General features: G+C 66.2%; 1 protein-coding gene across 5 annotated transcripts in view; it reads right to left on the bottom strand.

The window, feature by feature from the left end:
- Positions 1 to 23361, bottom strand: part of DENND3 (DENN domain containing 3) — a 49126-nt gene extending 25765 nt beyond the window's left edge. For all 5 annotated transcript variants that reach the window (XM_070075867.2, XM_089335794.1, XM_089335795.1 and 2 more), the window contains exons 1-9: positions 22723 to 23361; positions 16945 to 17227; positions 16091 to 16206; positions 13607 to 13746; positions 11617 to 11728; positions 9725 to 9844; positions 8434 to 8652; positions 3748 to 3869; positions 658 to 813 (exon numbers count right to left, since the gene is read on the bottom strand). In XM_070075867.2, the coding sequence (XP_069931968.2) occupies positions 658 to 813; positions 3748 to 3869; positions 8434 to 8652; positions 9725 to 9844; positions 11617 to 11728; positions 13607 to 13746; positions 16091 to 16206; positions 16945 to 17227; positions 22723 to 23016 (1562 nt within the window). In that variant the 5' untranslated portion in view covers positions 23017 to 23361. The remainder of the gene's footprint in view (positions 1 to 657; positions 814 to 3747; positions 3870 to 8433; positions 8653 to 9724; positions 9845 to 11616; positions 11729 to 13606; positions 13747 to 16090; positions 16207 to 16944; positions 17228 to 22722) is intronic.
- Positions 23362 to 23665: the final 304 nt, after the last annotated feature.

Here is a 23665-nt window from a genome sequence, read left to right as displayed (position 1 = left end):
CCACTTGCAGTGGCCACACCGGGAGCTGTCAAGTCGCTGCGCAAGCCCCTCCCAGGAGGGAGGCCCCACAGGCGGGCGGGCCGGCACCGGCGCCTTCCTTGGCTAGCAGGTCGGGGAGAAAGAGGAAGAAGCAGAGAAGGAGAGCTGCAAGACACGGAGGAGAGAGGGCGAAGGGACCCCGGGGCCCGGAGGCGCCTGCGCCACCTGCAGCCCTGCACCGAGGCGTAACGGCGGCCCGTGCGCTCGAAGGGGGCCGCATGCGTGGGCAGCAGAGGCGGCTCGGTGCTGCCCTGCACCCGCGGGACAGATGCGCTCTGTGGCCGGGACTGCAGCCGGAAGGCTGGGCTAGCAGGCATCTCACGAGGGCCTTCGCTGTGCACCGCAAGCTTCCTGACCCCGGGCGCGACCCCTGGTGCGACCCCTGGCACGCGCCGGCCCCACCCCTGCCCTTCACTGGCTCTGTCTTCACATCCACAGATCAGGACGAAACGGCCCGGCTGTCCCCCCACCTCCCTGGACGCAGGCCTCCGGGGACCGAGCCCTGCGTGGCCCAACCCCGCGCCCCACAGCCTCGGTGAGGGCCAGACAGGAGTGGGCGGGGCCCGAGTGAGCCTGCGCGTGGGGTTCTCCTGGGGCCGCTGGCGCCCACAGGGGTACCTGAAGATGCCCACGAGCAGCTGCAGGCTGATGTGCTGGATCCGGCAGTTGAGCGCCTGCTGCCAGCCCCGTCTGCAGGCGCGGCTCTCGTTCAGGTCCGTGGGGGAGGCCAGGTGCGCGAGGTGCAGCTCACGGTGCAGCTCGAGGCCCTGCACCCTGCAAGGAAGCAGGTGCGGCAGCCCGGGCTCAAGGGACGCCGTGTGGCTGCGGGGCACTGGGGCAGACGACGTGCCAGCCCAGAGCCCGCGCTCTCCCGGGAAACACCACCCACCTGTCGCACCTTGGCAGGGGCAGGGGGACACCCCAAACACAAACCCTCGGGGGCCTCAGTGTCGGCCCTTGCACCACCTGGTCAGTGCACAGCCCCTTCCCCGACAGCCACAGGGTACCCTGTGCAGGCCTCCTCCTGCTCGTGGCTCGGCTGCCCAGGAGGGACGGCCATGGCTCCCGACAGCTTCCCCTGTCCTGGACGTCACCACTCGTGGTCCCCAGGGAACCAGAGGTCCTCACTCAGGGTTAGGGAACCACAGCTGTCGGGCAGCCACGAGCCACCGCTAACCATGCACCAGCCTCCCAGTGCGACCCGAGACTGCACTGGAGACCGATTTGGTCCCAAATCTGCACAACGCACAGCCCCGAGGCAGGAAGCCTCCTCCCGCCAGCGTTTCTTGAGCACCTACTATGTGCCAGGCATCACCCCAAGTGCTCACATCCCAGCAGGGAGAAACAAGAAAACACACACACGAGCCACAGGGGTCAGGCAGGAGATGACCTTGAACCTGGGATGTGAAAGGCAAGAGGCAAAGAGCTGAGGGCAGAGGGCGGTGCGGTGGGGGCGGCGTGGTCTTGTTGCGCCCAGCGTGGCTCCAGCCCAGGCCCAAGTGGCCAGCAGGAGCCAGGACAGGCCTGGGCAGGGGCTCTGCTGCAAATGCAGCTGGATGGCCGCGGCCCTGGTCTTGACCCTGACCGGCCAGACTTGGAGGAAGCCCTGACTCGGCTGGGCCAGTGCGCCATGTTAACGGCACCAGTCTGGCCTTGCGTCGGCAGAACGCATCGGACTGTGAGGGTGGAATCCCCGTGACTCCTGTGTAGAACACAGCCTCTCTCCGTGTCCTCTGGGCCACGGACGACTGGACCTGAAGCACAAGCCCACTTCTCATGCGTCCCCCCTCCCAGCACCCACTGGGCCGTGAGGGTGGGGCCGGGGCGGGGCCGTGGAGGATGCCTGCAGCGCGGCACAGAGGCAGCCCCCAACCGGACACTAGCTCAGGCGGGGACGCAGGGGGAGGCCTGCGCTGCAGCCTGGTCCCGGGCTCCGAGGCCCCAGGGCAGGCTGTACTCATCACCCCGCGCACCCCTGCTCTGCACTGTGGGACTCCGGCCGTCGCCTGCGGGCACAGGGAGCGCTCGGCCAGGGCAGACAGGCGGGAAGGTGAGTCCGGAACAAGCTCACGGGAGAGCAAACGGGGCGGCCGCTCCACAGGGAGCTCCCAGGGCGCCTGGCCCGGCCCACGGCACAGGAGCCCACGTGCCTCCTCACCGCCGAGAGCGAGGGCGTGGACGCTCCCCTGGCCTGGGCCACAGCCTGGCTTTGGGGCCTTTTCACTGCTTTGCTTCTAGGATGGGAGGAGCAGATTTCAGACGAAACCCCGCCCACATGTGACGAGGAGTCCCGGGGCTGGTACCTGCGGCCACTCATGGAACTCACTGATGCTCCACGCGTGCCCTACACGCGTGACCTGGAGGTGACTTCAGACTTTTTTTTAAATGTATTTATTTGAGAGGTAGAGCCACAGACAGAGAGAGGAGAGACACAGAGAGAGGAGAGACAGGTCTTCTAATCACTGGTCCACTCCCCAAATGGCCGTAGCAGCCGGAGCCGGGCCCATCTGAAGCCAGGAGCCTCCCCTGGGTCTCCCACATGGGTGCAGGGGCCCAAGCACTTGGGCCATCTTCCACCGCCCTCCCAGGCCACAGGCAGGGAGCAGGATCGGAAGAGGAGCAGCCAGGATGCGAACAGACACCAGTAGGGATGCCAGCACCGCAGGCGGAGGCCCAGCCTCGAGGCCACGGCGCCGGCACCGGCTAACGACTCAGGGCACTTGTGATCTGACTGCAAACAGCACGTGAGGTGGGGGTGGCATTCTCCCCTGGCAGCTTTGGAAAGTTCTAGAGCTCCCGGCACCCTGTTTCAGGCAGGGCTCCTTCGCCCGTATTTTTGCAGAAACCATGCAACTGGAAAGAATGACAGACGCCAAGCTGTGACCGCCGGGAATCAGAAAACCCGCCCCTGGCTACGGCTCCACCCCAGCGAGCTCCCGGCAGGCAGAGTACAGGGAGGGCAAAGCCCCCAGGGACCCAAGACCCAGAGACACCAACGCAGCCGGCCGACTGCAGGAAGCCGAGAGCAGTGGCGCCTCTGGCACCACCTCTGTGCATCCCACGTGAGCTCACAGGGCAGCCAGGCCCCCAGGCCGTGGGGACCAGGCCACAGGGGCTCCCCTGGAACCCTGCCACCAGCTCCCAGGAGCAGCGCTCGGCCAGCGACCCGAGGGAGGCCATGGGCACCTCGTCCCGACGTCGCCGGCGGCTCTGCTCCTTCCAGCCGCCCTGCCCAGCCCCCACCGCGACAGACGTGGGACACTGGAAGAGGTGACAGCAAACGAGGACAGGCAGGAGCACAGAGCGTGTCGTGTCGGGGAAGCGACAAGCAGAGGCGGAGCGGATCACAGCCCACGGCTGCTGTTGCCAGCACAGAGACCCCCGCGTGTACTCTCAGGTGCACAGCAGGTGCCCAACGCACATCCCCTGAGTGAATGAACGGAGGAGGGAGGGGGAGAGGGACCGAGACCAGGGCACAGGCCCCGTGAGGTCCAAGACGGGGGCTCTCCGGGACGAAGGCCACCTCGCTCGGCAGGGCCACGGTCGGCCCTGGGACGGGCTCGGGATACACACAGCCCACTGTGATTTAACACCCAGGGATAACGCACAGCCCAGCAGTGCCTACAACACCTCCGAGGGACCCAGAACCGGGAAAGGCGCCGGCAGGGCTGGCCCAGCTGTCCCTGAGCCGCGCCCCGGCTCCGTTACCTCTGAATGAAGGCCTGGGCCGCGAGGAGAGGGACTTCGGGGACGGCCGCGGCCTGGTCCGAGGACCCGGAGTGCGTGACGCTGCCTTGGTCGATGTTGATCAGGATTAAGCCGTCGGCCTCCTGGAAAGCAAGTTGGTGAGGGGCAGCCTGCGAGTGCCTCTGAACACCGCACAAGTACCCGCGGCCACTCCGGTGTCGCCCCCAGGGACGTGGCCCCGGCCCCAACAAACGCGGCGCACGCCGGGAGCTGGGTCACACAGGCCTGGTGCGTGCCATGGGCCCTTCTGGCCTTCTCATTGTGGTGAGACACACGGGGACAGAACGCCTGACCCTGCGCGCGCGCACAGCTCCCAGCAGCGCTGGGCGGTGGCGTCCTGTGGCCGTCAGCACCGTCGGCTCCAGAACTTTGCCACTTTCCCACGCCGGGACCTCACTCCCTCCCGCTCCCTCCGCCCCGGCCCCAGCGGCCACCTCTCCGAGGCTGTGAGCTTGGCCGCTCTGGGCAGCCAGGCGACGTGGACTCCCCCACCCTCACGCCCCAGGGCCTGGCAGTGTCCCCGAGGGTCACCGCGCCATCGCCTGGGCCAGAACCATCTGCAGGCTGAAAGCACGGGTGGGGGCCTCCCTGCTTCACCCACAACCCCCTGCGGCCAGAATTCCAGCTCTGGGCCGTCAACTTTCACCCAGCCCGGTACAAACACTGCAGGTGCCACTTCAGAGTCCTTGAGGAACATTCCAGAACCCTCTCAAGTGCACCACCGCCATCCCACACCCCGCCTGTCCACTGAGCTGCCCACACCGCTCCAGGGGCCGGAGCGGGGGGCAGGGTCCCGGGGGAGGTGACCGCACATGCCTGGCATGTCTGAAATACGCCTGAGGGTCACTCTGACAAAACACGCAAACCCCAAGGAACGCGCTGGAGTCCCCGGATGCCGGCACCGCCACCCTGGGCCCTGGAGCTGTGCAGCCGCCAGCCCCTTCCCGGCCTCGTAGCCCCCCGGGGCAGATGCACAAAACCCTGACCCCACACACACACACACACACCACGGCGTGCGTGCCCGCTCCCCAAGCATTGCCCCAGCCAGGAAAACAGAGCCCCCAGCCCCCAGCACCTCCAGAGGGCGCCATCCCCGGGCACCTTCATCCCAAACTCTCAACAATCGCGCCAGGAAGTTTCCGTCCACAGAGCCTGGGACCAGGCGGCCCCCAGCAGCTATAAAAAACAGCGACTTTCCACTTCAGAGGCCCACGTGACGTGTCCCCTTTGCGTCCATGGGTGTCCGGCCGCCCCTCCCTGCCGTGGGCTCTCCCCGGTGAGTCACTGGCTCCGGTCAGAACACGGGAACCGCCCGGCCCTGCGTAGCAGCGCCAGCCTCCAGGGCACCCGCAGGCCAGCGGCCTGGCACCAGGGGTGGCCCTCAGCCACACCGGGCACAGTCCACGCACGCCGGCGCTGCAGGGGAGGGGAGCACCCTAAGCATTCCCAGTGTCCATCTCTCGGCTGTGTGGACCCTGGGGGCTGTCCCCAACCCGAAGTTCACATAAACCTGCCCAGGAGCCGCCAGCGAGCACAGGGAAACACGTCCAAACCACGGGCAGCTGCCAGTGCACAGCCGCGGGCGTGGCTGTCTTCAGAAAGATGGGCCAGCAGTGCAGGGACGCAGCCGGCACGGCGGCTCCGGAGCAGGCGGAACGCGAGGTGACAACACGACTCAGCCCTTCCACTCCCCGGCGGACGCCCGAGACCGCCGGAGACGCGTTCGCGCAAAAACTCGCACACGCGTGCTCAAGGTAACATCTTTTACAACAGGCAAAATACAGGGACCACCCAGCTGTCCACCCGCTGAGGAGTGGGCACACGAAACGTGGCCTGTTTGGACCACGGCACTCGCCAGCGACAAATGACAAAGCACCAGCAGGCGCTATGGCGCGGACGGACCACGACACCACGATGAACCGCCAGTGGTGCAGGCCGGCCGGCCAGCGGGGCTGGGAGCCTCCTGTCCGCCCAGGCCCCTCTGCACACCCACGTCACGGCCACACAGGAGGATCAGCCTGGAAGTCAGCCTGCGGCAGACGCACCGCTTCCAGTCCTGCCTGTGGCCGCCTGGCACAGCCCCACGTCCCCACCCCGCTACACAGGAAATGTCCACAGCAGGCCAACGGGCGGAGACAGGAAGCAGAGGGGAGGCTGCCCGGCGGGGCGCGTCCCTGTGCGGTGAGGAGGTGTAAAACCAGACAGCCACAGCCGCCCAGCCTCTGAGTAAAACCCTGTCCTGCTCCTTTAACTGGGTAAAACCGGTGGCAGGTACACCGCGTCGTAACAGAGGTGCCTGCGGAAGCCAAAGCCAGGCCGGCGCTGTGGCACAGCAGGCTAAGCCTGGCCTGCAGCACCGCATCCCGCATCCCGCATCCCGCATCCCGTAGGGGCGCCGGTTTGAGTCCCGGCTGCTCCACTTGCGATCCAGCTCTCTGCTTATTGATGGTCCAAGTGCTGGGGCCCCTGCTCCCACATGGGAGCCCAGGAAGAAGCTCCTGGCTTCAGATCAGCCCAGTCCTGGCCATTGCAGCCATTTGGGGAGTGAACCAGCAGATGAAGACTTAAGCAGCTCACAGCACACGCCGCCGTCTCCACGCGCACCACGTGCCAGGCCTCCCCACGGCACGGATCCGGTACAGATCCGCCCGCGCTTCCTCTTTCAGCTCAGGACACCGGCGGTCAAGGCTTCCGCTCAGGTCAGCCGCACGGAGCGTGAACAGCCCGCACCCCCACAACCCCGCAGGAGAGCCCGCCTCCATGTGCCTCTATGTGGAAGAGAGAGACAGACAGACAGACAGACAGACACACGACCAGAAAGGGCAGCTCCGGAGCCCAGCCGCGCACCAGCCGCCCTCACTCCAGCCCTGCCCGCTCCACAGCGAGAGGCTGAGGCTGAGAGAGGGCGGGGCAGAGGCCGAGTCCCCCACGCCAGCGCCAGTGCCAGCGCCACGCCAGTGCCGGTGCCTGCGCTCCAAAGCTCCCAGCCACTTGGGTGCTTGAGAGCAGGAGGACGGAGAGGCCTGGACTCCTCCCAGGGTGTGCAGAGGGAGGCCCAGGCGAGCGGACAGCACACAGTGGGGGGGGCCCAGAGGGGACAGCACACAGTGGGGGGGAGACAGCACCCAGAGGGGACAGCACCCAGAGGGAGGCCCAGGCGAGCGGACAGCACACAATGGGGGGGGGCCCAGAGGGGACAGCACATGGTGGGGGGGAGACAGCACCCAGAGGGGACAGCACACAGTGGGGGGGGCCCAGAGGGGACAGCACACAGTGGGGGGGGCACCAGAGGGGACAGCACACAGTGGGGGGGGCCCAGAGTGGACAGCACACAGTGGGGGGGCCCAGAGGGGACAGCACACAGTGGGGGGGCCAAGAGGGGACAGCACACAGTGGGGGACACAGCACCCAGAGGGGACAGCACACAGTGGGGGGGCACCCAGATGGGACAGCACACAGTGGGGGGGCCCCAGAGGGGACAGCACACAGTGTAACTGGGTGTTGTGTGGTGTGTGTGTGTCTATGTGTATCTGTACATAGACATATACATGTCTATGTATATCTGTGTGTTATGTGTTGTCTGTTTCTGTGTTACTGTGTATCTGTGCTTTCTGGTTCTGTGTTTCTGTGTATCTAAATGCGTCTGTGTCTGTGTTCCTGTGTGTCTATGTGTCTATGTATGTGTGTGTGTCTCTGTTATGTGTCTGTAGCACCTGGAGCTCACAGGGGCATACGTGGAGGTATGTCTGTGTCTGTGTGTTCCGTGTGTTCTGTGTCATGGGTGTATCTATGTGTGTCTGTGTTCATGTGTGTCTATGTGTGTCTGTGTGTGTGGAGTGCCTGAAGCTCACAGGGGCATACGTGGAAGTGTGTCTGTGTCATGTGTGTGTGTGTCTGTGTGTCTATGTGTGTGTTGTCTGTGCCGTGTGTGGGGGGGTGCCTGGAGCTCACAGGGGCGTACGTGGAAGTGTGTCTGTGTCGTGTGTGTGTGTGTCTGTGTGTCTATGTGTGTATATGTGTCTGTGTGTCTATGTGTGTGTTGTCTGTGCCATGTGTGTGGGGGGGTGCCTGGAGCTCACAGGGGCGTACGTGGAAGTGTGTCTGTGTCGTGTGTGTGTGTCTGTGTGTCTATGTGTGTGTGTTGTCTGTGCCATGTGGGGGGTGCCTGGAGCTCACAGGGGTGTAGGCAGAGGTGCAGGTGGCTCGACACCAAGCTCTCTGCAGCAGCTTCTCCCCCTGCCAACCCCCCACCCCCGGCCCACGGCAGCTCCCCCCAGTGCCCGAGGTGCAATCGAAGACCCCAGCCCCTCCACGCCGGCGGTGCCCTCACAGAGCCCAGGTCCCCCCCCCTCCCGGCACCCTCGCAGAGCCAGATCCTCCCCCAATGACTCTGGCAGCTCCCCCCATACCCACTCCCCACCACCCAGTAGCACCCTCACAGACCTGGGTCTCCCCCCTTCACTCCCCCCAACCTGCAGCCCTGGGGTCTCCCCCACCCAAAGCCTCCCGCAGCCCCGGGTCTCCCTGCCCTCAGGTCTCCCCTCCAACCCCCACCCCTGGGTCTCCCCCCCCAGGCCTCCCCTCCCCCCCACCGCAGCCCTGGGCCCCCCCCCCAGACCCGGTATTCCTCCCCCGCTTCCCCCTGACCTTGCTGACTTCCTGGAGGTGGTCCAGGTGGCAGCCCATGAGGAAGGAGGTGGGCGCCATGAGGAAGTCCAGCATCTGGCCCGACAGGATGGGCACGAAGGTGTGCTGCCACTGCAGCGGGTGCAGGTAGGCCATGAAGCACTCAGCCACCAGCGTCAGCCGCGCCCAGTCGGCGGAGAAGAACACCAGCCGCTGCTCCGTCAGGATGCAGGCCAGGATCTGTGGGGGCGACCGCGTGAGCACCGGGTGGGGGGCGTGAGCGCCGGGTGGGGGGCGCGCCCGAGGGGGTGGGGGCAACCGCGTGAGCACCGGGGTGGGGGGCGCGCCCGAGGGGGTGGGGGCGACCACGTGAGCGCCACGCCTGGGGGGTGCACCCAAGGGGGTGGGGGTGACCATATGAGCGTGCCTGGGGGGCGCGCCCGAGGGTGTGGGGGCGACCGCGTGAGCGCCACGCCTGGGGGGTGCACCCGAGGGGGTGGGGGTGACCGTATGAGCGTGCCTGGGGGGCGCGCCCAAGGATGTGGGGGCGACCCCTGGGGGGGCGTGCCCGAGGGGGTGGGGCAACCGCCTGTGAGCGCCGCGCCTGGGGGGCACGCCCGAGGGGGTGGGGGTGACCGCGAGAGCGCAGGGGTGGGGGACGCGCCCGAGGGGGTGGGGGTGACCGCGAGAGCGCCGGGGTGGGGGACGCGCCCGAGGGGGTGGGGGCAACCGCCCGTGAGTGCCGCGCCTGGGGGGGTGTGCCTGAGGGGTGGGGGTGACCTCATGGGCACCACGCCTGGGGGGGCGGTTGCACCTGGGGGGGATGGGGTGGGGGCGACCACGCAGCCAGCGCCTGCGCCTGGGGGAGGAGGGTAGGGAAGGGGCAACCGCGCCTGGAGGGGCCACCACCCCCGAGCCCGGCGCAGCTTCCATGCAGGACTGGCCGCCCTGCTTCCCAGCCACCTGCTCGTGCCCCCGGAAGGCAGCGGGAGATGGCCCCCGGGCTTGGGCCCCCGCACCCACCTAGGAGACCCAGGGGGGCTCAGCGTCTGGCTCTGGCCTGGCCCAACCCCCACCACTGCAGCCATCTGGGGAGAGTCCAGCAGATGCGACACCCCCCCCCCCCGCTCTGTCTTTCAGGGAGACACAGAGGGACCAGTCTTTCTTTCCAAGCCGCCCTGTGGAACCACGCCCGGCGCTGAGTGCTGGCTCTCTGGCAGCCCCGGGCCCCAGCCCCGGCCCCAGCCCCAGCCCCGCAGGGGTCCGCGGGCATTTCACCCCTTCCACCCCGCCCCCGGACCACCGCACACACCTGCAGCACCTTCTCGGGCCGGAAGCACAGCAGGGGCAGGTGCAGGTCCAGGTCGATGACGGGGCTCTCGGGGTCGGCGCGCGCGGGGAACACCACCTGCAGCGGCTTCATGTTGAACACCTGCGGGAGCCGTGCACACCCTGAGCTCAGCGCTCTGAGTCCCGGTCTCACCACAGACAGCCCGCGAGCGAGAGGTGTGTGCGAGGTACGCGTGCCACGGCAGGAACGGCCAGTCGCCGCCCGGCTCCGAGGACTTCCCGCGCCGTGCCCGTCAGCCAGCGCCGCTCCCTAGCAACCCGGACGCTTGCCCCGGGTGGCCCAAGTCCCAAGCCAGGCAGCTTCCATGCGGTCCTAGGCGTTCCACCAGGGACCTTCAAAACTGGAGCTGAAACATGAGCTCATTTTGGTGCCAGAACGTTGCAGATCCACACATGGTTCCTTCCTAAGGTGCATTTCCCGTGACCTCCTGGCAGACCCCGCGCGGGCACGGATCCGGAAACCTCTCGCACCAAAGTGCACTGATCTCCCCTAGGTCCGTGCAGGGCTCCGAGGCGTGGGGTCCATGGTCCACGTCTCCTGATACGCGCACCTACTTTTCAATTGCTGCTTTAAACACTCAGAGGAATGGGGCAGGACTTCGGCCTAACAGGGAAGACACCCCCGACGCACACCGGAGAGCCTGGTCCAGCCGCTGGCCTGGCTCCCGACCCCAGCTCCCCGCTAAGGAGACCCTGGGAGGTCTCCAGCGATCGGTTCCGCCACCCAGCCGGAGACCGGACTGAGCTCCCAGGTTGCTGCTCAAGATTGGCCCAGCCCTGGCGGCTGTGGGCCCCTGGGGAGGGAATCGCCTTCTAGGGCTCATTTGCTGTCCCTTTCTCTCTCCCTCCCTCCCTCTCCCCCTTCCCCCTCCCTCCCTCTCCCTCTCTTCCCCTCTCCCCCTCCCTCTCTCCCCCCTCTCCTTATCTCCCTTCCCCTCTCTCTCCCTCCCTCTCTCCCTCTCTCCCTTCCTCTCTCTTTCCCTCCCGCTCCCCTCTCTCTCTCTCCCTCCCTCCCTCCCTCCCTCTCTCTCCCTCTCTCCCCCCCTCTTTCCCTCCCGGCTCCCTCCCTCTCTCTCCCTCTCCTCCCTCTCTCTCCCCCGTCCCTCTTTCCCCCCTCCCTCCCCTCCCTTCCCCCCTCTCTCCCTCCCTCCCTCTCTCTCTCTCCATCTCACTGCTTCTGAAGTAAGTTTCTAACATGGAGAACTAAGATGTACGTGTAAAATCTTCCAGAACGGACAACTACAGTGAAACTGACTTGACAGCTACTGAACACCTCAAAATCTTCACTGGGTGCCCATTTGAAAAAAGGAGGAGGAGGAGGAGAGGAAGAGGAAGAAAAAGTGCCTGTGCGTGGTCATGAACTTGAGCTGAACGGGCTCGGCCGTCTCGGGGCGCCGGCCAGCACTTCGCTCGCATTCTCAACCCCGAACGTCCCGTGTCACAGAGTAGCCAAAGGCATCCCTGGAATCAGAGCCGGCCTGGCAGACGCTGGCCCTCACACGCTCGGCGGTCCCTGGCGCGGTCACAGTCTAAACGCCAGCTGCTTATCAGGAAGCAGAGAAAACCCCAGCAAACGGAGGGCGGACACCGACGCCCCAGACAAGCAAACAAGGAAAACGGCCAAGTGCATTCTACGGCCCAGGACTGGCGCTGCCATGAACTTTCTGCATGGCGAGACAGAGGCTGCCGTGCTAACTACGAGGGGCCCTCACACGGAGCCGCCAGGCAGACCCTGGAGCCCGCTTCGCAGCACAGCTCCCAGCCTCGCAAGTCAGGAACGCAGCGGCCCAGACGGCTCAGCCCCGGCAACCCCCGGCCACGAAAGCCCCAGCGAGAAGCCGGGACCTCACTCACCAAGTGCAGCGGCCCCGGAGGGGGGCTGGGGACCAAAGACAGCCTCGCGGCGAAGTCCTTGATGAGGTTGTCGGCTTCGAAATCCCTGCACAGCTTCAGGTGCATCAGCAGGCTGCAATCGGAAAGCACAACGCGCAGGCGGGCTCTGCATCCCAGCTGCGGAGGCGCCACGTGAGCTCCCGCCCCCGACGGCACGCGGGCCCCAGGCACCCCGGGGAAGGCGCTCTGGGCTCAGCGTGTAAGGTTCACATACGTCTCACACGGATGAACCCTGGGACGCGGGGTCTAGCGCGTGTTCTAAGGAACAAACGCGTCCCTTCCCTCGTTCCTCTCTCTGGTCATTCGGCTGCAGAGGGCAGCGACTCCATCCAGGTCTCCACCCGGCAGGGAAGTGCACTGGGAGCAGAGCAGCCAGGACCCGAACCAGGAACTCTGAAGTGCGATGCAGGCATCCCAAGCAGTAGCTGAGCCGCCGCTGCGAACCCCTGCCCTGACAAGTATCGCCGAGGACGGGCACGCTGACCAGGTCCCAGCCCTGCCCGACCCCGGCTGACAGACGGCCGGGCCCCTGGGGGGGGGGGTTCTGACCCAGAGGGCGAGTGTAGACCGCCTCTGAGTGACCAAGGGGAGGTGGGCATTTGACCTGGTGACTCATGCTAAGTGTCCCACGCCAGGGTGCCGGGAGGCAACACCGGACTCTGGCCCCTGACTGCGACTTCCTGCTGACGCAGCCCGTGAGGCAGAGGCGAGGGCTCAAGGAACTGGTTCCTGCCACCCACACGGGCTCCCAGCTTTAGCCCGGCCCAGCCCCAGCACGGCAAGCATCTGGGGACTGAATCAGGGAGTGGAAGCGCTCTCTCTTTTATTTCCTCAGTCTCTGTTCTCTCTCTCTCCAACGCAAGTAAGTAACTGTTTAAAAAGCTTTTGGGGCCAGCACTGTGGCATCGTGGGTAAAGCCGCCACCTGCAGTGCCGGCATCCCATATGGGCGCTGCTTGGAGTCCCGGCTACTCCACTTCCGACCCAGCTCTTTGCTGTGGCCTGGGAAAGCAGTAGAAGAGGCTCGAGTCCTTCAGTCCCTGCACCTGCGTGGGAGAGCCGGAGGAAGCTCCTGGCTCCTGGCTTTGGATCGGCGCAGCTCTGGCCATTGCTGCCAACTGGGGAGTGAACCAGCGGATGAAAGACACCCCCCCCCCGCCTCTCCTCTCTCTGTGTAACTCTTTCCATGAATAAATAAATCTTAAAAAAAAAAAAAAAAAAAAAAAAAAAAACACAAGGCAGTGAAGTGCAGGATTTGTGTTAACAAATGTCGCCAACAATCAGATCCCAGCTGCTCGACCCGAGCCGGGGACGGGCTCTGGACAGGAACTGAGAGAGCCAGTCCCACGTCGTCCGAGGCACAAAGAGCCCTTTCTCAGGTGTCAATCAACCACAGGTGATTGACAAGCGCCAGGACCATAACTTAATGAGACCCAGAAGAAAAGGGCTCGGGGCTCGGGGCCCAGGGCGCGGCCTCCGAGCGGAGGCTCCGACTTCCGGGCTGCACGGGCTGCGCGATGCTTCCCTCATTTTCCCAGGAGTCTTTGCATCCCAGGCTTTCTGCTCGGCACCAGCAGAGACAGCTCCAAAACGGTCACTCCGAATTCACCGGAAGACCCAGCATCTCCTCCTCAGGGGCTGGGAAGACGTTCCGCCTGACGTAATCACTCCTTCTGCTTTTCTTATTTGGGAGGCAGACACAGAGAAAGCGCCCACCCACTGGCTCACCCCCAATGCCAGCAAGGGCGGGGGCCGGCGCCGAAGCCCACTGCCCGAGCCTCCTCTCCTCCAGCGTGCGCACGGCAGGAAGCTGGGCCAGGAGCGGAGCCGGGACTTGAACCCAGACTCTGCGGTGAGGGAGGCGGGCGTCCACCGCCAAGCGCCTGCCGCCGGCGCTTCCCTTTCTCCTAGCCAAGCCGGAGCGGCACTCAGCCTGGGGCCGACGCACTCACCAGGACAGGCAGTCCTTGAGGGCGGTGTAGTAGGGAAACCTGGACACCACGCACACGGCGAAGGGCACGTAGCAGCCGGCGGCGCCCGCGGCCGGCGCAGACTCCCAGTGCGCCCTGCCGTTGTAGAAACAGCACTCGTCCTGCGGAAGGGCACGGCGACACTCAGCTGCCATCCTGCCCCCAGCCGCCCCCAGCCGGGCAGAGGAGGCCACGCACACACGTGTGCACGGGCACGTACATGCACACACGCTCCAGCTAGTCACACACACATGTGCATGGGCACGTACATGCACACACGCTCCAGCTAGTCACATACACACACACGTGTGCAGGGGCACGTACATGCACACACGCTCCAGCTGTACATGTACACACACGTGTGCGCTGGCATGTACATGCACACACGCGCCAGCTGTACATATACACACACGTGTGCACAGGCACGTACATGCACACACGCGCCAGCTGTACATATACACACACGTGTGCACAGGCACGTACATGCACACACACGCCAGCTGTACATACACACACACGTGTGCACGGGCACGTACATGCACACACGCTCCAGCTAGTCACACACACGTGTGCACGGGCACGTACATGCACACACGCTCCAGCTAGTCACACACACACACACGTGTGCACAGGCACATACATGCACACTCCAGCTGTAAACATACACACACGTGTGCACAGGCACGTACATGCACACACGTGCCAGCTGTACACACACACATGTATGCACGGGCCATGTACATGCACACACACTCCAGCTAGTCACATACACACACACCAGCCACACACATACACAGGCCACATACACACACATCAGCCACATATGCACACATGTACCAGCCATGCATGTACACACACCAGCCATGTACACACACACACAGGCACGGGCCATGTACATGCACACACAAGCCACACACACCAACTACATATACACACATGTGTACACACACACCGACCATGTATACACACACACACATGTGCATACACACTGACCACGTATACACACATGTACACACGCACATGCACACGCAGTCTCTGTGGCGCCAGGTGGTGCCTGAACCAAAGGAGGTGCTGGGGTGACACAGGTGGGAGCTGAGCCCTGCCCTGGAGGCAGGAACAGGCCTGGGACAAGAGGAGCCACAGTAGAACCGGGACCCCAGACAGGCCTGGGCCTCTGGGCCGCACGGCAGCAGTCGCGCCCTCCCCAGAGCACAACAGCTTCCGGAAGGCGCGCGGGCTGGGGCGCACACAGCCGCTCGTGTGGGCTCGTTCAGCAGGGACGGGGGCTGGTGGACGGCTTCGGCCCGGGCGTGAGGTTCTCGCACGAGGTCCAGGCAGAGGGAGGAGCCCCAGAAGCCGCCACGGCATCACCAGTCTGCCCCGGCCCTTTCCACCGGCGGCTCAGGTTCCAACCCCGGCTGCTGTGGCTCGACCCCCACGCCCCGTGCCTTCTGCGACGTGGGCCTGACACCACGGTTCCCAGCCGCGTTCTCTGGGAGGTGAGGACTGCACAGCAAGGCCTCGGGCCCCCTGGGGCTAAGCTGCTGGGGCTCCGGTGCCTGGGAGGGGCCGGGGACCCACACACGGTCAAGCCACGGAGCATCAGTGGGAAGACAGGAGAGGGCCCAGGTCAGCGTCACATGTGCGGCGGCCCCCAGTACATGGTGAAGGAGGGGAAGAAGGAACCCCCAAGCCCCCACAGCCATGGGAGGACCCGGCCCTGACAGCTGCCTCTGACCGGGGCAGGCGCCGGGGCTGTGCGTCTTCTCCCACGCACGTGGTGATAGGATCACTGTGCAGGCGAACCCATGATGCACCTGTGGTCCTGCTCGCCTGCACCCAGCCCTGGGCGGGGCCAGCTCTCCACCCTCCTCTGCTCCCACCCCGGTCTCAGACGGAACCACACCCCTGCCTGTGCTGCTGGGGTGTGGCCTCCCGGCTCCGTCCTTCGCAGGCCAGGGAGACAGCCGTCCCGCACACACAGGGGCCAGCCGCTGGGTTTGCTCTGGCTGGTTCTGCAGGACACGTGGGCCTGTTCGCGCCCCTCCACGTGCACCCAGACAGCACTCCCAAACGTGTGAGGGTGCAAAATGTGAACCCACAACCTTGAACGGTAGGGGGAAGGTGAGGAGAGCATGGCTCGTGGACACGCTGGGCCACCGAACCACAGAAGGGAAGGAAGCCCCGATGGACACAGTGCGGTGAGCCCCAGACACGCCACACACGTGAAAGCAGCCAGGCACAGGAGGCGCACCCTGCCCGATTGCCCTCCACGCAGAATCCAGACAGCACGGAGCAGTGGGGGCGGGAGGTGGGGAGCGAAAGCTGCACGGGTGGGGGTGGGGCGGGGTAAGAATGTCCCGGAATGGCACAGTGGCAGGGCGGCACACTGTGGGGATGCGCTCAACGCCCCTGGACACTGGAGGACGTGTACTTGACCAGTTAAGCCGTGGAGGGTGCACGCACGTGCAGTGGCCGGTAGTACTGGGCGACCACGCCATAGCTCCTGTTCCCGCACACGTCGGTCAGCACCAGGAAGTGCACGGTGTCCTCCTTCGGTTCCGAGGCCACGCACAGGCCCCCTGCAGCAGGACAGAAGGAATACCTCATTCCGGCTGCGGCAGCCACAGGAAGGCCCGGGCCACCTGCACCCGTCGTCTCTCACTGACAAAGCACGCCCGTGGCCTGTGGCCTGCAGCCAGCAATGACGCATCCACTCTCTGGCCAGCTCCCCCCACCGCCCCGAGTCCCGCCCCAGGCACAGCCCCCCATTCTGTGCTCTGAAGCATCAAGCTGAGGCACGAGGCGACTGTGGAGACGCCGGGAGCCCACGGCGAGCCACCCCGAGGCCAGCAGCCTGTCCCCAGCTGCAGTCCCTGCCCCAGGAGGGGTGACCCGAGAGCCGTGGCCACGCCTGGTGGCCAGTGCATGTCCCGGACGCCAGCCCTGGTGGGGCTGTGTCTTGCCCGGAACCCGCTGGAGCTCCCGAGCTCGGGAACCAGAGGCCAGCCCGGCTTCAGCCAAAGAGCAGACACGGGCCGGGCACAGCTGGGGCAGACCCCTCCGCCGACCACCGGAGACCCTGTGCTAGGTCCGAGCGGGAAGGTCCGGGAGACCCACGCGGGGCCCAGGTGCAGTTCTCCAAAAACCGGTGCCCCACGCAGAAGAGGCCAGCTCCTCCCACCCTGAAATCCCCAGGATGAGGAAACTCCAGGGCACGGCCCGCCCCCGGTGAGGACCGCCCCCGGTGAGGACCGCACCCGGTGAGGACCACCCCCGGTGAGGACCGCGCACCCGGCTCGGCTGGCGCCGGCGCGTACCTGGGAAGCAGAGCTGGGGCAGCGCCAGCAGGTCCACGCCGCCCGGGATGCTGACGTCCTCAGGGTCCGGCCCGCTGGGGTCCCCCGGGGGCTCCTTCAACTGCTCCGCCCTGGGCTTCTCGCGCCTCTTCCTGAAGGAGCGCCTCCTGCTTTTCCCAGGGGCGGTGCAGCTGGCAGCGGCCGCCGCCAGGCTGTCCTCCTTGCTGACAAAAGGAGGCACAAAAACAGACAGAACCTCCGGGCTGAGAGACGGAGGCTTCGGGACTCCCTTTCTCTGGGCGGCCTGAGGGAGACAGGGACGAGAGTCACCGCAAGACGCCGGCTCTGCTCCGCGCTCACGACGCGGGTCTCGGCAGGTGCAGGGCTGAGCGTGAGTGCGGTGCCCAGGACCACCCAGAAGGGGCCTTTAGGGCCTGGCACAGCCCCCAGGCATGTCGCCAACCCCTCAGAGCCAGTTCTGGGGCCGACACATCCTCAGCACAGAGCCTGGCGGTTGGGAGCCGGGCACCATGGCACACAGACCTGCCCTGAAATCCTGGCTCCGTCTTCCACTCCCAGCAGCCGGGTCCTGCGCTCGGAGCTGCCCCCGTGAGGGGTGAGGGCAGAACGAGGGCAGGAGCAGAGGGCAGGGACCCCCAGGAGCACCGCGGCCCCTCGCAGGGGCAGCAAACCCTGCCCACACATGCACACCACGCCGGCCGGGCTGCCGCTGGCAGCGTTTCCAGGCCCCCTGCTCGGAGCAGAGGGGTGAGGGGCACGGAGGGAGCCCGCGGGGAGGCACGGGCCCGGCCTCGGCGTGCGGCCGATACGACGGCGATTCACTCCTCACTCTCCCCCAACATCACGAGAGGACTCGAGCTGAACTAACTACGACGCGGGAGGCCGACCCTGCTCCAGAGCCGGACTGGACGCCCGCGGTCCGCGGGAGAGAAGGAAGCGGGAAGTGGAAACCCACGAGCAGACTCTGGGTGCTGGGGTGCAGGAGACGGCAGCTGGGCGGGAGGGGGTGACCAAGGGGCTCTGACGGGCCCGAGCAAGGGCAGCAGCAACAAGGGCCCCCCCCCCAGGAGGAGTGAGACCCGGGCCCTGGACACGTCAGGAAGACCCAGCAGCAGCAAGGCATCCGGCCCGAGGCTGAGCCCCACCCCCTCCCACCTCCGCCTCTGGATGCCGGTGCCTCCGAACGCACAGCCTGGGGGCCGAGAGATGGCTCCCGCCACCCCCACGGGAGACCTGGCGTGGGTTCCTGGGCCCTGGCTCCGGCCCCTGCACGGCCCTGGCCATCGTGGGCATTTGGGGGGCAGGAGCAGCAGATGGGAGCTGTCTGTCCGTCAGTCTGTCCCTGTCTCCCCCAGCCCCGCACTTGCTCTTGTAGGACCCACGGGCCACAGCACCTGCAGTGCCGTCGGTGCTGCTCCCCGGCTCGCAGGGGGCCGCGTCCTGACCGAAAGCGCGCAGAATGCACCCGCCCCGGCAGCTTGCCCTGTAGAACCACGACCGAACGTGAGAAGGCACGTTCCGGGGAACTCAGGCCACGCGCGGGAGGACGCGTGTGTTCAGGTGCTCAAACCCCCGCCGCTCTATCAGCGCTGGGGCGGCCCTGAACCCAGCAACCTCAGGACCCACGGGCCTGCTTCTTCCCCACACAGTGAGGTCCGGGCGGCTCCACTCGCGGCCCAGCCCCTGCCCACCCAGCGCCTGGGCCCCTGCACCTGCAGGAGACCAGAGGAAGCTCCGGGCCTTGGTCTGGCCCAGCGCTGGCCAGTGCAGCCGTCTGGGGAGTGAACCAGCAGGTGGAAGACCTCCCTCTCTCTCTGTGTATGTGTGTGTGTGTAGTTGACTAAGAAATAAACACACACACACACACACACACACGGAGAGACCACAGAGGTGGACAGTGCACCCACACCAGGCCAAAGCTGCGACCCGGAATGGACAGGCTCGTTCCTGCAAACATGGGGCTGCAAGTGCCCTGGGCTCCCGCTCTCCCTCGGGCCCCTCCCCGACTCCTGCAGGCCCCCTGCTCTCCCCGGGCCCCTCCCCGACTCCTACAGGTCCCCCGCTCTCCCTAGGGCCCTCCCCGACTCCTGCAGGTCCCCCGCTCTCCCTAGGGCCCTCCCCAACTCCTGCAGGCCCCCTGCTCTCCCCGGGCCCCTCCCCGACTCCTGCAGGCCCCCTGCTCTCCCTCAGGCCCCTCCCCGACTCCTGCAGGCCCCCTGCTCTCCCCGGGCCCCTCCCCAACTCCTGCAGGCCCCCTGCTCTCCCCGGGCCCCTCCCCAACTCCTCCAACCCCTCCTGGCCTGCCCGCTGCGCGGCAGTGCACCTGCTGCCTGTGGGGTCCCCGTGCCCACAGGCCCAGGATCAGCACCCGCCACCATGCAGGCCCTGACCTCTGTCCACTCGGGGCCCTGGGCTGCAGAGGCCTCCCCCAACACCAGTGCATGTTGGGGTGAGGGCCGCGTTGTGGGGCAAACCCAGCCCAGATCCTTCCAGACAAGCCTGGGGGTGCCGCCTCGTACCACGACTCCCGCCCGCCTGCACCCATGCCCCGCTCGCCTGGAGGAGGTCCCTCCTCTACACACACCCCACGCCTCCACCCAGGACAGGCCGTCTCCCTCCACCGCCTTCCCCGGCTTCCCTGCAGCTGCGCCCCCTCCCCACACCCCGGGGTCCCGCAGGCTCACTGCACACGGCCCCTGCCCCGCACGCACGGCGGGGTCGTCTGTGGGGTGGTGCGCAGAGCGCTGCGTCCCACTGTCCCTCTGGGAGGCAGGCTCGTCTACACGGGCTCCCGCTCGCCCCAGCACAGCCGCTCCGCCTGCCATGCCCGCTGCTGCTCCCAGTTCACTTGAAGGCAGGCGCCAGAGTGCGCGCTCCCGAGCGAACTCCCCGTGTCCTTTCTGATCGGGGAACAATGCGGCCTCATTTCAAAGGAACGATATAGAAATAAAAAAGGAAACGGACAGGCGGGGACGGCCGTCCTGCGGCCCCGTGACTCAGAGGGTCACACCCGCTGCACACGTGGGACACAGCCTGCTTTTATGCACAGGGAGGCTGGCGGGCACGGCTGGCTTCCTGTGTCACTCAGCGGTGCAGTCGCCGCCCCCTCCCGAGAGACCCCAGGGGCTGCAGCAGGGATGTCTCCTGGACACAGAGCTAATCTGCTTAGAACAACTCCACACGCAGCCAGCCGCGGCAGGGAGGGTCCGCGGGTTATTGCAGTCCCCTGGCTCCGCCCACTCTGAGACTCTCCCCCCCTCCAGCTGGGTCTGTGTTCCAAGTGCTGACTTTATTAACTTCCATCGTTTTTTTTTTTTTTAAGATTTATTTTATTTACTAGAAAGAGTTACAGAGATACAGAGAGAGGCTTTCCCAGGCCATAGCAGAGAGCTGGATAGGAAGAGGAGCAGCTGGGACTAGAACCGGTGCCCATATGGGATGCCGGCGCTTCAGGCCAAGGCGTCAAGCCGCTGTACCACAGTGCTGGCCCCATCCTGTATCACTTAATGGTTTCTTTAAAAAAAAAAAAAAAAAGCTAATATAAAAGCAAAAGCCCAACCCAGCACCCTAGCTGATAGGAGCCACGGATTTCTCTCTGTTAATTACACAGTGCCACTGACCCTCACTGTAAGACTGGCCACGTGGAGGAAACCCCCAGCAGTGACGTTTTCCTAACGCTCCTGGACGGGGCTATGCAGCACGGAGGCCAGCAGCGGCACGTGGCCGTCGGAAGTTCAAGTCTTTAAATGGAACAGGCAGCTCCTCAGGGCCAGCGCTGTGGACAGCAGGTAAAGCTGCAGCCTGCAGTGCTGGCATCCTGCATGGGCGCCGGTTCGAGTCCCAGCTGCTCTACTTCCCATCCAGCTCTCTGCTGTGGCCTGGGAAATCAGTAGAAGATGACCCAAGTGCTTGGGCCCCTGCACCTGCGTGGGAGACCAGGAAGAAGCTCCTGGCTTCAGATTGGCCCAGCTCCGGCCGTTGCAGCCATCTAGGGAGTGAGACATGGCCACCCGTAGCCATGTGCGGCCGGCGGCTGTGCGGTGGACGGTGCACCCAGAGGAGGCTGCGTGCCACTGTCAAGGACGCTCTGCTGCCCGCCGTGGCCTGGAACCGAGAAGCGCAGGTGCTGCCCACCAAAACCCACGCAGAACCAGCTCCCCACCCAGCACTACGCGGGTCACCCACCCCTGGCCGGGGCTCCAGCAACTCCCAGCAGGCGGCCTTGGGCCCTGCATACCCCATGCCAGGGCCCCAGGGCAACCAGGGACAAGGGCCCCCGCCCAGCCCCCGGGGGAGGGTACTGCACCTCTTGGTCCCCATTCCCAGCAAAGTGAACACACACCCCTCGGAGAGGTAAAACCCCGGGCCCTGCGGGATCTCAGAGCGGAGCCACACGCGTCTGCGAGGAGGAGCGTCTGAACCAGCAGGCGTGATTCAAAAGCAAAATGACAAATCGCTGGCAACAGCCTCGGACATTCGAATAGAACTGTTACAGATACAGAGCCAGCTAGAGAAAGCCGCACGTGTGGCTAACTGCGACTGAGCGTGGTCCCTAAACGCCAGCTCTCGGCAGGCAGGTTAGCCGTCTCCCCGCATCCCTCCTCTCTCCCTGCCGAACCCCTCCCAGAATCAGAGAATTGAGAGGAGAGCGGCTAAGAGCCGCAGCTGGCGCCTCTGCCTCCCTGCACCTGGGACAGCATGGCTGCCCTGTGTTCTGGAAAGCACCATCAGAAACACTCGGCTGATTCATCCTGCTCCCCCTAGACCCATCCCCCCCCCCCCCCGCCTGAGTAACGCGTGTCCTCGTCGCCCGGGACGCACGGCAGTCCCCTCAACCGAAACCAGGCATTTCCTACCGGAAGACGGATCATCGGCGTTTGGCACGCTGGGGGTGGGGGGGAGACAGAGATCAAGGGGGGACCTGTGACCCTGGGGAGGGGCAGGTGGCAGGGGAACACAGAGGCCACTTGCCATTCCTGGCTTCACCACCGACTTCGAACCAAAGCCTTGGTACCTGGGCTACCCAGCCGGGGCAGACACCCTCTGGGCTAAATTTAGCAACCCGTTAACTTTTCTTGGCAACTTCTGTTCATCCCTGCTGCTGAGAGCTGTAAAGAGAGGGACGGACTTGGCCTGAGGACCAGGGAGAGGACAGACTGCACCAGGGACACCAGGGCAGGGGGGCCACGGCCACAGCCAACACCTCGAGACAGCTGTCCCCAAAGCCAGGATCTGAATTTGTCACGCTGCTGCTGGGGTGCACAGACCGGGTAGGCGGGCACTGAAGGGAAGACCCAGGGCTGCTGGGAGCGCCGCCTAGGAGACCGCAGACCTCTGCGCTAAGGGGCAGGGGGTTGGTCCCCCAGGACCGCCAGCCCGCAGGTGCCGGCGCCTGCCGCGGGCCCCAGTCCCAGTAGAGCAAAGCCCCCCGGGACCCGAGCGCATTTAGCATCGCTAGGATCGCTGGGTGCAAAGCCAGCCGGCGCTGCCCGGGGAGAGGCCCCCGGGGACCGGCAGGAAGAAGCCCCGTCGGGCAGCGTTTGGGGAACAGCTGTTGGTCTCAGCCCCGGGCAGCCTGCCAGGCCCTGCCCAGAGCCCGGGGCGCGCCGCCCACACCGGGCAGGCCGGGACCCCCGCCTGGGTCACGGGGCAGGGGCGCCCGGCACGCCGTGGTTGGAAGCCCGCGCCGGGAAGCGCCGGCCCGGGGTGCGCCCTCGGCCCGCCCCGCTCACCGCCGCCCGGCCCGCGCTCGCCTCGGTTTCCCCGCCGCACCCTCACCTGCTCCAGGCCGCGGAGGCCGTCCCGGGGGGCGCCCAGGAGCGCGCACAGCTCCAGCAGCCCCGAGGGCAGCGACAGGTGCTGCGGCGCGGCCTCCGCCATGGCTGCCCCGCGGGCCGCTGGGCGCACCGCGCTCCGCAGCCTCCGGCCGCCCGGCCCCGACCCAGCGCGCCGCCCCAGGCCCGGCCGGCAGGCACCTGGAAGTGGCGGGACCGGCCCGGGGGGCGGGCCGGACCTCGCGGGGCGGGGCCTCGGCGGGCGGGGCGGGGCCGGGCGGGCGCGGGAGGTCGTCATTTCCGAACCGGCCCGGCGCTTCTAGTGGGTGCGTAGCTCTGGGTCCCGGCACAGCAGAGGGAGGAGTGGGCGGGGTCCCAAGTGCCGGACGACGTCATCCAGCCTCCGGGGCTCGCGGGCACCAATGTCCCCTCCTCTGGCCGCTTCCAGGGCCCGTCCTTGTGAAGCAGCAAAGGCCACCATCTCCAGGAAGCCCTCCTGTGCCGGGTTAACAACCACAGGGTCCACCGGGGGCGGGCCGGGGTCAGTGAGAGGTTGAGTTATAACTCAGCAGCACGGAGTCCAGTTCTGGGGCTCCCAGGACAAGGAGGCTCGGCGTCCGGCGTCGGCGTCCGGCTGGGCCCGACCCTGGAGGCTGGCTGGGTGCCTGGGCACTGGCTGCCACGCCTGGCGGGGTCCCGGCCCTGCCTCCCAGCCGAGGTCCAGAGATCGGCAGTCACAGGGACTTTGCCACTGCCCAGGGGCTGGTGTGGCTGTCTGATAACCACCGGTCAGGCACCTGCCGCAGGGCCCAGGGAAAAGCTGGCGGGAGCGGGAGGAGCCCCTTCAGCCTCAGGTGGAGGTGAGGCCGGCTCCGCCCCGCCTCGTGCAGCCTCCGCCCAGCTGGTTCTCACTCAAGGCCGCTGGCGGCGCTGAGCCGTGACCAGAA

This window comes from Oryctolagus cuniculus, chromosome 6 (genome assembly GCF_051225735.1).
Source record: "Oryctolagus cuniculus isolate XC-2025 breed Fujian yellow rabbit chromosome 6, ASM5122573v1, whole genome shotgun sequence".
Taxonomy (NCBI): domain Eukaryota; kingdom Metazoa; phylum Chordata; class Mammalia; order Lagomorpha; family Leporidae; genus Oryctolagus; species Oryctolagus cuniculus.
The sequence above is the reverse complement of the archived record's forward strand: the minus strand, read 5'-3'. Positions and strand labels throughout refer to the sequence as shown.